Source organism: Mercenaria mercenaria, chromosome 16 (genome assembly GCF_021730395.1).
Source record: "Mercenaria mercenaria strain notata chromosome 16, MADL_Memer_1, whole genome shotgun sequence".
Classification (NCBI taxonomy): Eukaryota; Metazoa; Mollusca; class Bivalvia; order Venerida; family Veneridae; genus Mercenaria; species Mercenaria mercenaria.
The window spans coordinates 14,217,897-14,230,498 of NC_069376.1; the positions used below are offsets into that span (position 1 = coordinate 14,217,897).

Consider the following 12,602-nt stretch of genomic DNA (forward strand, 5'->3'; position numbering starts at 1 on the left):
CCAGTTGGGGCTAACACAGCAAATGGGTATCATATAATACTACTTATTACCATGCTCCACTGTTGGTTATGAACCAAAACAACAGTCAGGACAGGGGTTTATTCTGTAATACTGTTATTATACCATGACTCTTCCTGTTGGTACCAAAACCATGACAAACAGTTGGCAGGCATGGTTTATCTTGTTGTACTCATATTTACCTGGCTGGCCCCACTGTTGTGACTGAACCTCAGAAAGAAAAGAAACAGGCTGAACATGGTTATCGGTAATTATGGATTTATTATACATGCTCTCTACCGTGTGATACCAATCCGTGACAAACTTAGGGTTATGGTGTTTATCTTTAGTACATTTATATATTATGCTTCCACTGTTATTGAACACCAAACAACAGAAGAAATGGTTATCTGTAAGACTGATTTATACCTTGCTTTTTCCTGTTGTTATACCAAACCATGGACATCAGTTAGGGCCAGGGTTACTCTAGAGTTCCCATATTTACCTATATCCCACTGTGATCGAAACACAACAACAGTCCAGAACTTGGTGTCATCGTGAAAATATGATTATATACCATGCTTTTCCTGTTGTTACAACCATGACAACAGTGGGGGCGCATGCATGGTTATCTATATTTCTACTATTTACCATGCCCTCACACTGTTGTTATGAACCACAAACAACAGTTCAGAACATGGTTCATCTGGTAATACTGATTATATACCATGCTCTACATGTTGTTTACCAACACCATGGACACAGTTGGCGGCACATGGTTATCTATGTATATTACTATTTACCATGCCCCACTGTTGTTTACTGAACCACAACAACAGTCCAGACATGGTCATCTGTAATATACTGATATAGATCTTGCTTACCTGATTGTTACAAAACATGATCATCAGCAGTGCCATGATGGTTATCTATAGTGCACAGAGGACTATTGCTCCCACGGTTATCGAACCCCAATAAGAGTTAGAACTTGGTTATTCTGTATATACGGATTATACCATTCTTTTCCTGTTGTTCTCAATCCATGACAACAGTTGGGGCCTGGAAATTCCATAATACTATATTTTTACCATGGTCCCACTTTTGTTACTGAACCACAACACCAGTCAGTAAAATGGTCATACTGTAATACTGATATATACCAATGCTTATCCTGTTGTTACCAAACCATGGCCATCAGTTGGGGCTTGGTTATCTATAATTTCTAGATTACCCATGCTTCCCACGGTGGTTACGGAACCACAACAACAGTCAGGAACATTGGATCATCTGTAATTACTGATTAGACCATGCTCGTCTGTTGGTACCTAAACCATTGCGATATACAACTGTGGGGGCATGGTTATCTATAATACTACTATTTACATTGCTCCCACTGTTTGTTACTGAAACCACAACAACAGTCAGACCAGTGGGTCAGCTGGTAATTACGGATTTTTTTACCTGGCTTCTAACTGTGGTTACCAAAACCATGCAACAAAACTGTTGGGGCATTGGTTATCTATAGTGCTACTAATGACCATCTCCCCATGTTGTTCCGGAACCTAAAAACAGCCGTAACATGGTTAACTGTATACTGATATTATACCATGCTCTACTGTGTTACCAAAACATGACACAGTTTAGGGGCCTGGGTTATCTAGAGTACTCATATTCGACCAATTATCCAGCAGTTGTTATCGAACCACAACAACAGCCATGGAACCATGGTCCAAATGTGCTACCCATGTTTCGTCTGTTGCTTCTGGTTGCGATTATCTTACCATGCTTCCAGGTGGTTACTTAAACCAAAACAACCGACAACCAAGTCGAAATGGCTTATCTATAGTACCCCATACTCACAGCCCCAGAGCTACGCATTTGTAAGCATTAGTCTATGCCCACATCAAAAAGAAAGCTGTAATGGATAAATATTTCAGCCGGGTTCAAAACCAAGCTCAACTGTCATGGCCGATATTATCCAAAATACTCTATACAGTGACTGTTATGTAGAGGATTGTTGTTGTGGAGTGGTATATTTGATAGTATATTTCTTGTTAGCGGAAATTTTGATGTTGATGTTATATAGAGGGGTTTTTTTTGCTTAAGGGAGAGCCGCTTGTGGTGAGGTTTGTACTGTATATATTATGACAACACCTGGGGCGTGTGAACTATAATATTGGTCTTATACCAAGTTCAAGCTGTTGGTTACCGAATCATTATACAGTTTGGTAATGGACCATAAATTCTTTTTGGTAATTACCATTCTCCAGCCTGGGTTTACGGGGACAACAGTCAGAAACATGGATATATAATATTATAAACCATGCTCCAGTTCGCAAATGGCAACTATTTGGCACAGTATTAATATAGTACATGTACATGTTATTGTGCAGGACTCTAGCTGTTGTAACCTAACCACCGGCAAAGATTCAATGTTGGTTATCTAGATTAACTCCAGGATACCCGTTATACCCCTTGCTCCAGCGGGTATTACAGTGAATGAACTATACTAAATGAAACAAAACCATTGCTACAGTTGGTGATTCACTAAGCTGGGTTCTGATTTTTGCTCTCGAAACAATAGCAACCATTTGGGAAGGAAATTGTTAACTACAATGCATGTACGATATTTGCTGTTGTTTTATACAAATCCAGGCCTAGATGTTGGTGCATGATTATTTTTAAATTAATCATGTTACCATGTTCCAGCGGTTGCTACTGGAGCAGTACAACTGTCATGGTTAACTATAGTTACTCAAATATTACCGCGCTCCCGCTGGTGCGACCGACCACAACGGCTCCTCTCTCTCTTTCTCTAAAAACATGGTTTACAATAGTACTGATTTCCAATGCTCTACCTGTTTTGATTACCAAACCATGACAACAGTTGGGGCTGGTTATTCTATAGATGCTTACTATTTACCCATGTCCCACTGTTGGTTACTGAAACACAAAAACAGCCGACTTGTGGTTACCTTGTAATATGATATTATACCATGCTCCAGCTGTTGTTATCAAACCCTGACAACAGTTGGGGGCACATGAGTTATCTATAGTTATCTCATAATATCCCTAGCTCAAGCTGTTGCTAGCTATCACACTGCAGGGTCATGGTTAACTTTCAGTACTGATATATAACAATGCTCCAGCTGTTGTTACCAAACAATGACAACAGTTGGGCATGTTTATCTATTAGTATTCATTGTACCGTGTTCAGTCCTTGTTTCCGGAAAATGAGGAAGAAGTAAAATATTCAAGTCGTCAATGACGTTTTTGTCTGCCTCAATAGACCACATAATTAAACAGTGATTTAAAAGTCATTCTTCATAGTGAATTCCCTCAATACGATTTCCAGGATGTTGATATTTGAAAACAGGAACACGGGGCCCCCCGGCTAGTTATCTAAAAATAGATTGTTATGTGGGATGGCTATTTTTAGATGGCTATTTTTACACGATATTTGCACATGCGCTTAACCAATACCATGCGCGGCTGTTGTCGTTATCCTCTCCCCTACTTGGGTCTGGAGCATCAGTATAAGGTGCCTCTTCCAAATTTATATAGGAACGTGGGCCCTATTAGGAACCACTATTAGCTATAAGTTAGATTACCTTTCTTCGCCTATTAACAACGAAATGTAACGGGTTTTTTTATCAAACTCGAGTGTAACAATATCGTAAGGTTCTCCTGCTATTTTGTTACAAAATGAGGTATAGGGACAATTTTAGCTAAAAAATATAAACACGTATAATGGACTCTTCTCATGAACCGGCTTCATGAATCTTCATCAAACTTCGCTGTAATTATTTTGTCTTAGGGAATAAACCGAAACACAATTGCAACCCTACGTAACTTTGCGAAAAATTTAAAAGAGAACCATTTTTAAATTGTTAAAGAAAATGCGGTGATTTAGTTGCCCAATTTGAAAATGTTAGAGGAAAGATGAATGTTAGATGAAAAATTCATAAACTTATTCCTTATTACAATTCGCCGACAATCATTTTTAAAGATATTTCTTGTTTATAATTGTTTTAACAGGTCTTCCCATGTTTCCATTGTTATGACAATCGCGTAATAATACTGAAAAACTTAAAAAAAAAAACAAAAAAAACAAATACAACAGAAACGCTAAAAAATACTGTGCCAGTATAACGCCATCGACATCATAACCCTGTATGTCCGTTACTGTGAAAAGCCAAAGACTTTCCTCCTGAAAGTAGATAATTATGGAACATTCAATCTCTAAAGACGAACAAATGACGTCTTTATAGATCTTCAGTATGAGCAATGACCCAGAAATGGCGTGTGGATAAAAGAAAAATATTGAACAATTTTGTAGTAAGACAGACGAATGTACTGAACTGTTAGTATCTGATTTTTTATTTAAGAAATAATAAGTTCCCAAACGTGGTTTTTCGTAGAATAACCCGAGTTTTGAGTTCTTATACGTAAGAATATATTGGCCTAAATGATATATTATTTCACATGCGAACGAAACACTCGGGTTATTCTACGATAAATCACACTTCGGAACTTATTATTACGATTCTGACACGTTATACTAGTATCAGCAGTGTTAGAAAATATGGTAACTACTTTTACGACCGTGCTACGCACCTGAATCGGATGACGGCATTGCTCGCGAGTGGTTTATTGCAGAATAACCCGAGATAGATTTTGCTCTACATGTATGTAGGTTATTTACTGGTCATGTTAGAATTAAACATAATGAGCCACACCGTGAGGAAACCAACAGAGTGGCTTTGTGGTTCGCTAACGGTTTCTCAAATAGACGTCTGGATCCATGCTGGTCGCAAACACACTGTGTTGCCAGTTTTCTCATGACGCGGCTCATATTTTATTGCCTACTGTCGAACATGCTTACTAAACGTTGCTTAAGAAATAATATATTTCATTTAGTGATTTGTCGCTTAATAAATCATTGTTTGGAGTTCAGATGCGAAGGAATTATATCACGAGGGCGCAACCCGAGTGATATTATAATTTAAGTGTGAACGACAAACAATGACTTTATTCTAGAGCAAATCACTAAATGAGATATATCATTTCGATTCTAACACTTTACCAGCGACTTTAAAGTACATCCTTGACGACATTCATTAAGTATTTGCCCGTTTTCAATCGGTTTCTTTTCCAGCGCGTCACTAGGCCGTTTGACGCCATGACGTAATGAGTGTGACGTCAGAACAGTTATTATAATTCACAGTTTTCAGCCTTCTTTGAAAATACTGTTGTATACGGCGATTAACCCAAAACAAACAACGCCATCGTATTGCCAATTAATCATACAGTACAAATATTTCATACATATTTAATTGTCCATAATTATACCAAACGTTTTCAGTTAGACAAAGAGTCTAGAAAAAGTCCCCTTCTTCTACATATGTATTCCGTACTCCTTTAGGGTACATTAAGCCGATGTAAGGTGGCGTCTTTTGCTTCCAAAGTATCTTTTCATAGAACTCATGAACGTTCTTTGAACTTATTTGTATTTAAAAGTATTCTAGCTTAAATAAAACATTTTATTATATTATTTTTTTTAAATATTTTTACGCGTGGTAAACTTTTTTAAAAAGATCTGAATTTTGTTCTTAACACGCGAAGGATTATTTTTAGAACTCCGTGACAAACATGCGCCCCAATGGTTCTTTTATAATAATTCATAATTAAACTGACAAAATGTTAATTTTAGCCCGTCTTAAGAATAAAATAAACTAACCACTTCGTTACTGTTTGCTCGCTAAGTATGAAGAATAATTTAATTAAATCCCCCAAGATTCAAATTATTTTAGCACCTTCAGTTTAAACTCGATTAGGTATATAAAATAAACAGAACTGACGCACGCACCGTTTGGAAACGGGCGAGTTCGTCAACAAAGATTTCAAATCTGTCTGCAAACAAAAATCTAAAATTTTGATATTTAAGGAAAAAAAATCGGCCCCTTCTTTTCAGAATTCGTCGGAAGCGCAAGAGAAATTAAGTCTGAATTGAATATAAATTGATTGTAAGATGGTTACCAGGATCCGGACTTTATTGTTATCTGTTGCTATAGTTCTGTCTGTTGTATCCGGTATGTAATAGTGTTATAATATTTTAAAATTGTAGTTTAGTATATATCCTGTCTGACCCGCATATTTCGTAATTTCCTTGGACGATAATATTGATATTTTACCAGTATTCTAAACATTTCTAGGATTGGTTATATGTATACATTTTGCTTTTAAATTATCAGTAAAAATGTGGGGTATTTTACATTTCAGTCATTACAGTTTTTGTCGGACACCAAAATTTTTTAAAATTGAAAAATTCTCGCGAACTTTAACTCTCAGTCAAATAAATTATTGAATTCAAAATAAATCAATCGATCTCAGTGAGTTTCTTATTTTGCAAAACTCCCAAAAAATGCTCTAAAACATTCTAGCAGTACCAAGGATATAATTTTAACTGTTCCTCTCTAGACTACTTGTTTCAAGATTTTAAATATATCTTAGCAAAAAAATATTGTTTGTGTAGAATAGTTATCTGCCCGAGAGCTTTATTTGTCAAGTTTTAAGGTAAAGAAAACCGTGACGCTGATAAAATATGAGCCACGTCACAAGAAAACCAACATAGTGGCTTTTGCGCATCCGCGCCATCTGGTCAGGATCCATGCTGTTAACTTTCAAAGCCTATTACAATCAAAGAAACCATTAACGAACAGATCCTGATCCAGATGCGCAGTCTGGTCTGGATCCAAGCTGATCGCAAAACCACTATGTTGGTTTTTTCGTGGCGCGGCTCATTTTTTAAAATATAAAATTTTGCTCTATTGTCGTTAGAAGTTAAAACAGATCAGTCTATTTTGTTTTTTTTTCAACATGTTAAGGCCCATCATGACTTTATTTTTTTGGAATATTTTGGAATTTGTTCTTTCTTATTATTTTTTTTTACAAAATGCCTAGTTTATTTTCTTTTGAACTGTCAACGACGTCTTAATATTAACCTTAAGAGGTTAGGAACAGTGTACAAAACATTACAAATTACAGTCGAAACTCGGTATCTCAAACTCGCTTACGTCGAAATTCCGCTTAAGTCGAAGACATTTTCAAGTCCTGTCGAATTTCCTTCTTTATTATATGTAATTCAACTCCGGTTACGTCAAAATTTGACTGACCGAGACACCAGATGTGTCGAAAGGGATTTTCAGTCCCGTCAATACAATTCAAGTGCATTGTAAACTCGGTAAGTCGAAGTTAGAAAATTATGCGATAAAATTTCACACATTTCATTGTGAATGTGGTTGGTTTTTAACACATGTCCATGTTTATTACCTAACCAGTAACACGTGATGCCGACATATCAAAGGCGCGGTGATATTCAAAGTAAGATGATGTCATACTTGTTTGCATGTGCCATAATGATAATTGTATGCTGTAAACATTAGATTTCTTTAATCAGCGGTCATTTGTTTTTGAGACGTTCTGAAAATTGCTTTTGATTTAAACCGATGAATTAAATAGTTTGAAGAGTTGTGACTTTAATAAGGATTAATTAGAAGTAATCGCGATGGGACTGTTTAAAAATAACTTCTTGGGAGAAAGCATCATTCGTTCAAAATGTCAAATCGAATTGCTGTCAATCCTCCGGGAGAGGAAAATGGTACAGAAAGGAAACTTGACTCAAAAACATTTTTATTCTTCGAAAAACTGAAAACTTTGGTAAACACAAATTGTACGGAATCGTGACCGACAGCGCAGAGTATACACGGCATCAAGGAAACAGTTTTTATTTTTTATTAAATCTTTTCGTATTGTGTCGAAACCAGAGATCAATCTTCAGTTGTGGACAAATGTCTCGCTTATCAAAAGATTAATGGACTGAAATCAGTAAAGCTGGTGTTTCTTCCTCCGAATTCACATGTGGATCAAGGTGTTATAAGGAACTTAAAAGTCCATTACAGGAAACAAGTGATTACAAGAAAGATTCGCGCTTTGGATAATGGGACTGATGTGTGTATCAATGTCATATACGTCCCTCCTCATAACTCGAATTTCGGTTATCTCGAAATAAAAAGCATGGTCCCTTGAAATTCGAGATACCGAGTTTTGACTGTACATTGTTTACTGGGTCGAAATTCAGTCCTATTTCCCTCTCAAAATACAAACAAAAAAGTCCCCGAGCTTTTTTTAAAACTTTCAAACCAATACCCTTAAAAGATTGACATGATATTAAAGCATGTCGTTAAAACACGAAATAATATAATTTTAGTTAATTTTCGTTTCTATTGTAACTTATTTATGAAAAATATTGTATCATAACGACAAAATTTTTCCTCTGTTTTGATTTCCCCCATGTAACGGACACCGCCACAATTCGCCCACAACTGAAAAAATAACTATGTTGGTAATATCCGCATTAACATGAAAAAAATATTTGGTGGTCTTGAGTGCAACATTTTTCTCAAAGCGGCGGCAACTTCGCACACTTTTTATTGGTAAGAGGTTATTTTAAGTCCTCTCAAGATACATGGTTTAAAATTACAACTGGTATTGTTTTACTGATATTCTTTCTTTTGTTATACAATTATACAATATCTATTGAAAAGGGGAAAAAAAAAGAAAAAAGGTTTTAGCCTGAAAATTGAAACCGACATGCCTAGTGTCTTATGTTCACAGTGTATAGACTCTCTGTACGCCCAACCGGAAGTCGCCAAAAACTAGGCGTTCAGAAATCAAAACACAAATGTTTGCTGTCGCGGATGGCTTGGATTTTCATTGTTTATTCAGTTAATATCGATTAAAGTAAGCGTATTTTTTAATCTACGTATTGTGTAAGAGCTACTGTTTACGTAGATACCAAATACGCATATTAAAACTCTTAATATACTTAATTTCAAGTCAAATCACGTGTGGCTATTTGTTCGATTTTGTAATGAAACTATCATTTCTTTGAAATACATGTATCTTGAGCTTTTGCAAAGAATTGAAACCTTTGCTACTTCGTAGATAAATATCTTACGCATCGATAAATACTAGCATGGCTCTTTGGTAACGAATGCGTTTTTAGGAAAATGTGTTTTTCTGAGACATATATGCCGATTACACTGTCCCACTAGTCGATACATTACTGGCCCACTAATCGCAATTTCTAAAATCCGGACTGAACGCTTAGTCGAAAAACTGTACGCCTATTCAAAACTTCATTTCATTAATATATTTCAATAACTTGACTTTGTTTTATGATAACCAACAGTTATAAAGTAATAGTTATAATTTCTTTCGTTTTCGTAACAGTCACGGACCAGTTTATATGTTACTGCAGTTTCGAATCCACTTTTCGTAAAGGTTAGTGTTTATTAGTAAGTAATTATCAAATTAATTTAGTCTAGCGCGTTACAGCCCCGCGACTAATTCAATTTGGTAAATGCGTACTAATAAACTCTAACCTGCATAGTGTTTGAAATTATTTTTTGTAATAATGACTAGATTCTTTACACATAAATCACTAACGCTTCATTCACTTAATCGTTACGTGGCACAACTCAGTGTTTGATCCATTTCCGGCATCTCAGAGACTTGTTCGGACTTTACCTCGGGAACTTTATCATCATTCACAGAAGAAACAGCTGCCGTCGGCGCGCTTATTGGTAATTTCTGTTTATTTTAATATCCGTCTCCAAATCACCGCTGATATCAGTCAAAATCAAGCAGATTGAAGCTAATATCCAGTTATTTTTCTTTTGCATTAATAATTATTGCAGTAATCGCTACAAATCAAAATGAAAATGACCTGGCTCCTAATGTTTACATCAGTTGTTCTACATGTATAACTAACCACCGTCTTGGAAGACAGATGAGCGGAGTCGTTTTGGACACTTTGATTGTACAAAGTTTTCATGTAGACAGCGTGTTTGTCTGTTTGCGGAGCTTAAATTCAAAAATTAATTTCAAGTACAACACCTTGAGTGACCTTCGCCTTGGGTATTTGGGTATAATGGGCAGTCCCTGCATAAAAAGGCTTTGTTTGCACAATGTTTATGTGAAGTTACAATTAAGCAAAAGTTAAAAAAAAAAAAAGATGTGACAGAAAAAAGTTTGCCGAAAAACTTAACTTTAACCGAAGCCGGGGCTAGTAGAATAGCACCGCTATTCCCTGAATAATCGAGCTAAAATACAAAGAAAAACAAAAGCAAAACAAAGTGTCCTGTCAAGCTGAGCGGAATAAATATATTAGTGTATATCTAAATCCCCTTGATCAAAATTCCATCCACTGAAAAATGACTGGATGTTACAAAATTCCCTTTGCATATTTGCAGGGGGTATCATAATCCCCTCTGTGATTAACATTATAGATATATAGATATCAGTGCTCTAAATTACATTATGTTTGCTAAAGGCATTGTATTTACGTGCTTTATGCATTATAGACTTTAAAGTTGTATATAGTTGTATTTGAACTTCATGAAATAAGTAAAAATCACAAAAGAGATTATGATACCCCCTGCAAAAGTATGAAGGGGATTTTGTAACACCCTGTCATTTTCAGTGTAGGGGATTTTGATCAAGGGGATTTGGATTGTCTCCCTAAATATATATTTTTCTCGTATGTTAACGGAAACTCATATACAGATTCTATTTCTTTTCCAAGACAAGGACATCGTTGGTGAAACAGACCAATTTCACTGTCGCAAGTAAAATACAATACAAATCTTATATTTATAAATTCAGTAAGTACAGTGTATAGAGCCTACAAGCCCAAAAACTTCGTCATTTCTTTATTGAATAGACGTAGTGTTTTGGCGAATAGTGGGACAGTTTTTTTATAAAGTCTTGCGACTAGGCGGTCAGTGCATACTTCAGATGCATGTTGAATTAAACAATATTTAAACTTTTCATGATTGTAAATTCATATTTGTAGGTATAAACTCATTTGCATGGATTTATAATTTAACATTTAGAAGCGGTTCTGACATGTTCTTCACTCGCAGTTCCTAAATAATGGGCATTTTTAGCCTGAATGCATCGTCTTTTGCTTCGACCTGCTGGGTTTTGGATGAAAATACGTTTTAATTTCATGTGTTAATGTCTATTTAACGGCAGTTTGTTGTAGAGACATTTATCATACATTGAAAAATATACACAACAAGAATATTTATTGCAAATAGCCGCAGTAAAACATAAAAATACTCACTACCGACAGCTTCCAAAAAATTGAAAAACGAAAGTGAACGCCTAGTTATTGGCGACTTCCGTTTGGGCGTACAGAGAGTCTATACACTGTGATGTTCATTCCTTAATGTTTGTCATTCTTTCATTAGACGGATTTACGACAATGTTTACAGGATGTAATGATTTTAATGCGCATGCGCTGTTTACTTGTGGCAAAAGACCGCTCAACAATAATTCTAACATAGAATTACTGTTCTTATCACTTTTCGGGAGTGTTTTAACAGAAGAGAAAACGTGTGTTAACAGAGAGATTCTCGCGCTCACGTGCTGTTATAATATCTTTTTATGCACGTTTCGTAGTAAAGTGTAAACGCGTTACGGCCCCAAAACGGATAAATCAAAAGGAAATGACGTTAACTGAAAAAAACAACAACAGACATTCCCGCGTGTTTCGTGGAAATTTAGTGAGGTTGAGGGATTATTTTAAGAAATAATACATAATATTATCATCCAGTGATTTGTTGTTGAATAAAATCATTATTTGGAGTACAGATGCGAAGGAATTATATCACGAGGGCGCATCTGAACAACAAACAATGATTTTATTCAAGAGCAAATCACTAAATGAGATAAATTATTTCGATTCTAACACACTTCCAAGGATTTTAAGTACACCCTTGACGGCGTCCGTCAAATATTTTCCTGCTTTTTGTTGGTTTCTTTTTCAACGCGCCGTTATGCCGTTTGTCGATGTAATAATTGTGACGTGAGAACAGTAAAGTGTTGTCAAAATTAATAACACACATCTTTCAGCCTTATTTTAAAATGGATCAAGTCGTGTTAGAATCGTTTATTTAAGAAACAATATAAAATCTATCCCAAAGAGTGATTTGTCGTTGAAATAAATCATTTGCAAAGGAATTATATATCACGAGGGCGCAGCCCGTGTAATAGAGTTTGTATAATAAATATATATATTTCAAGATCTACGTCCTCGACGATATCCATCAAATTTTTGCCTGATTTCTGTCGATTTCTTTTCCAGCGCACCGCTATGCTGTCTAACATTATAGAACCTACTACTGACAAAATAAATAATCAAAATATGCTCTTTTTTAATAAAATGTCATTATCTGAGCCAAGAAAACCCGTAGATGATAAGCTTAAAGTCGCCCAGTTTTCGGATGACTAGCTTGGCGGTCAGGCGTACAGTAACCAGAAGACTAGCCACTGTCAGGTATTGCAAGGATTTACAGTGAAATTATAATCTTAATCGGGCAACATAACACATACCAGACTTAGCAGTTATAGCGTCCTTTCATTGATGATTGCGAATGAGTTCTAACCTTGGTCAGTATTTGACCCAAACTTTTATTGGACTAAAGCTTTCTCGAAAGCCGTCCATGCCTATAATCTATGTAATAAAAATTACAAAT

General features: G+C 35.7%; 1 protein-coding gene across 1 annotated transcript in view; it reads left to right on the forward strand.

Moving 5' to 3' along the window:
* Positions 1 to 4,019: 4,019 nt before the first annotated feature.
* Positions 4,020 to 12,602, forward strand: part of LOC123540366 (A disintegrin and metalloproteinase with thrombospondin motifs 16-like) — a 28,016-nt gene continuing 19,433 nt past the window's right edge. The window contains exon 1 of the mRNA XM_045325342.2: positions 4,020 to 6,089. Within this exon, the coding sequence (XP_045181277.2) occupies positions 6,029 to 6,089 (61 nt within the window). The 5' untranslated portion in view covers positions 4,020 to 6,028. The remainder of the gene's footprint in view (positions 6,090 to 12,602) is intronic.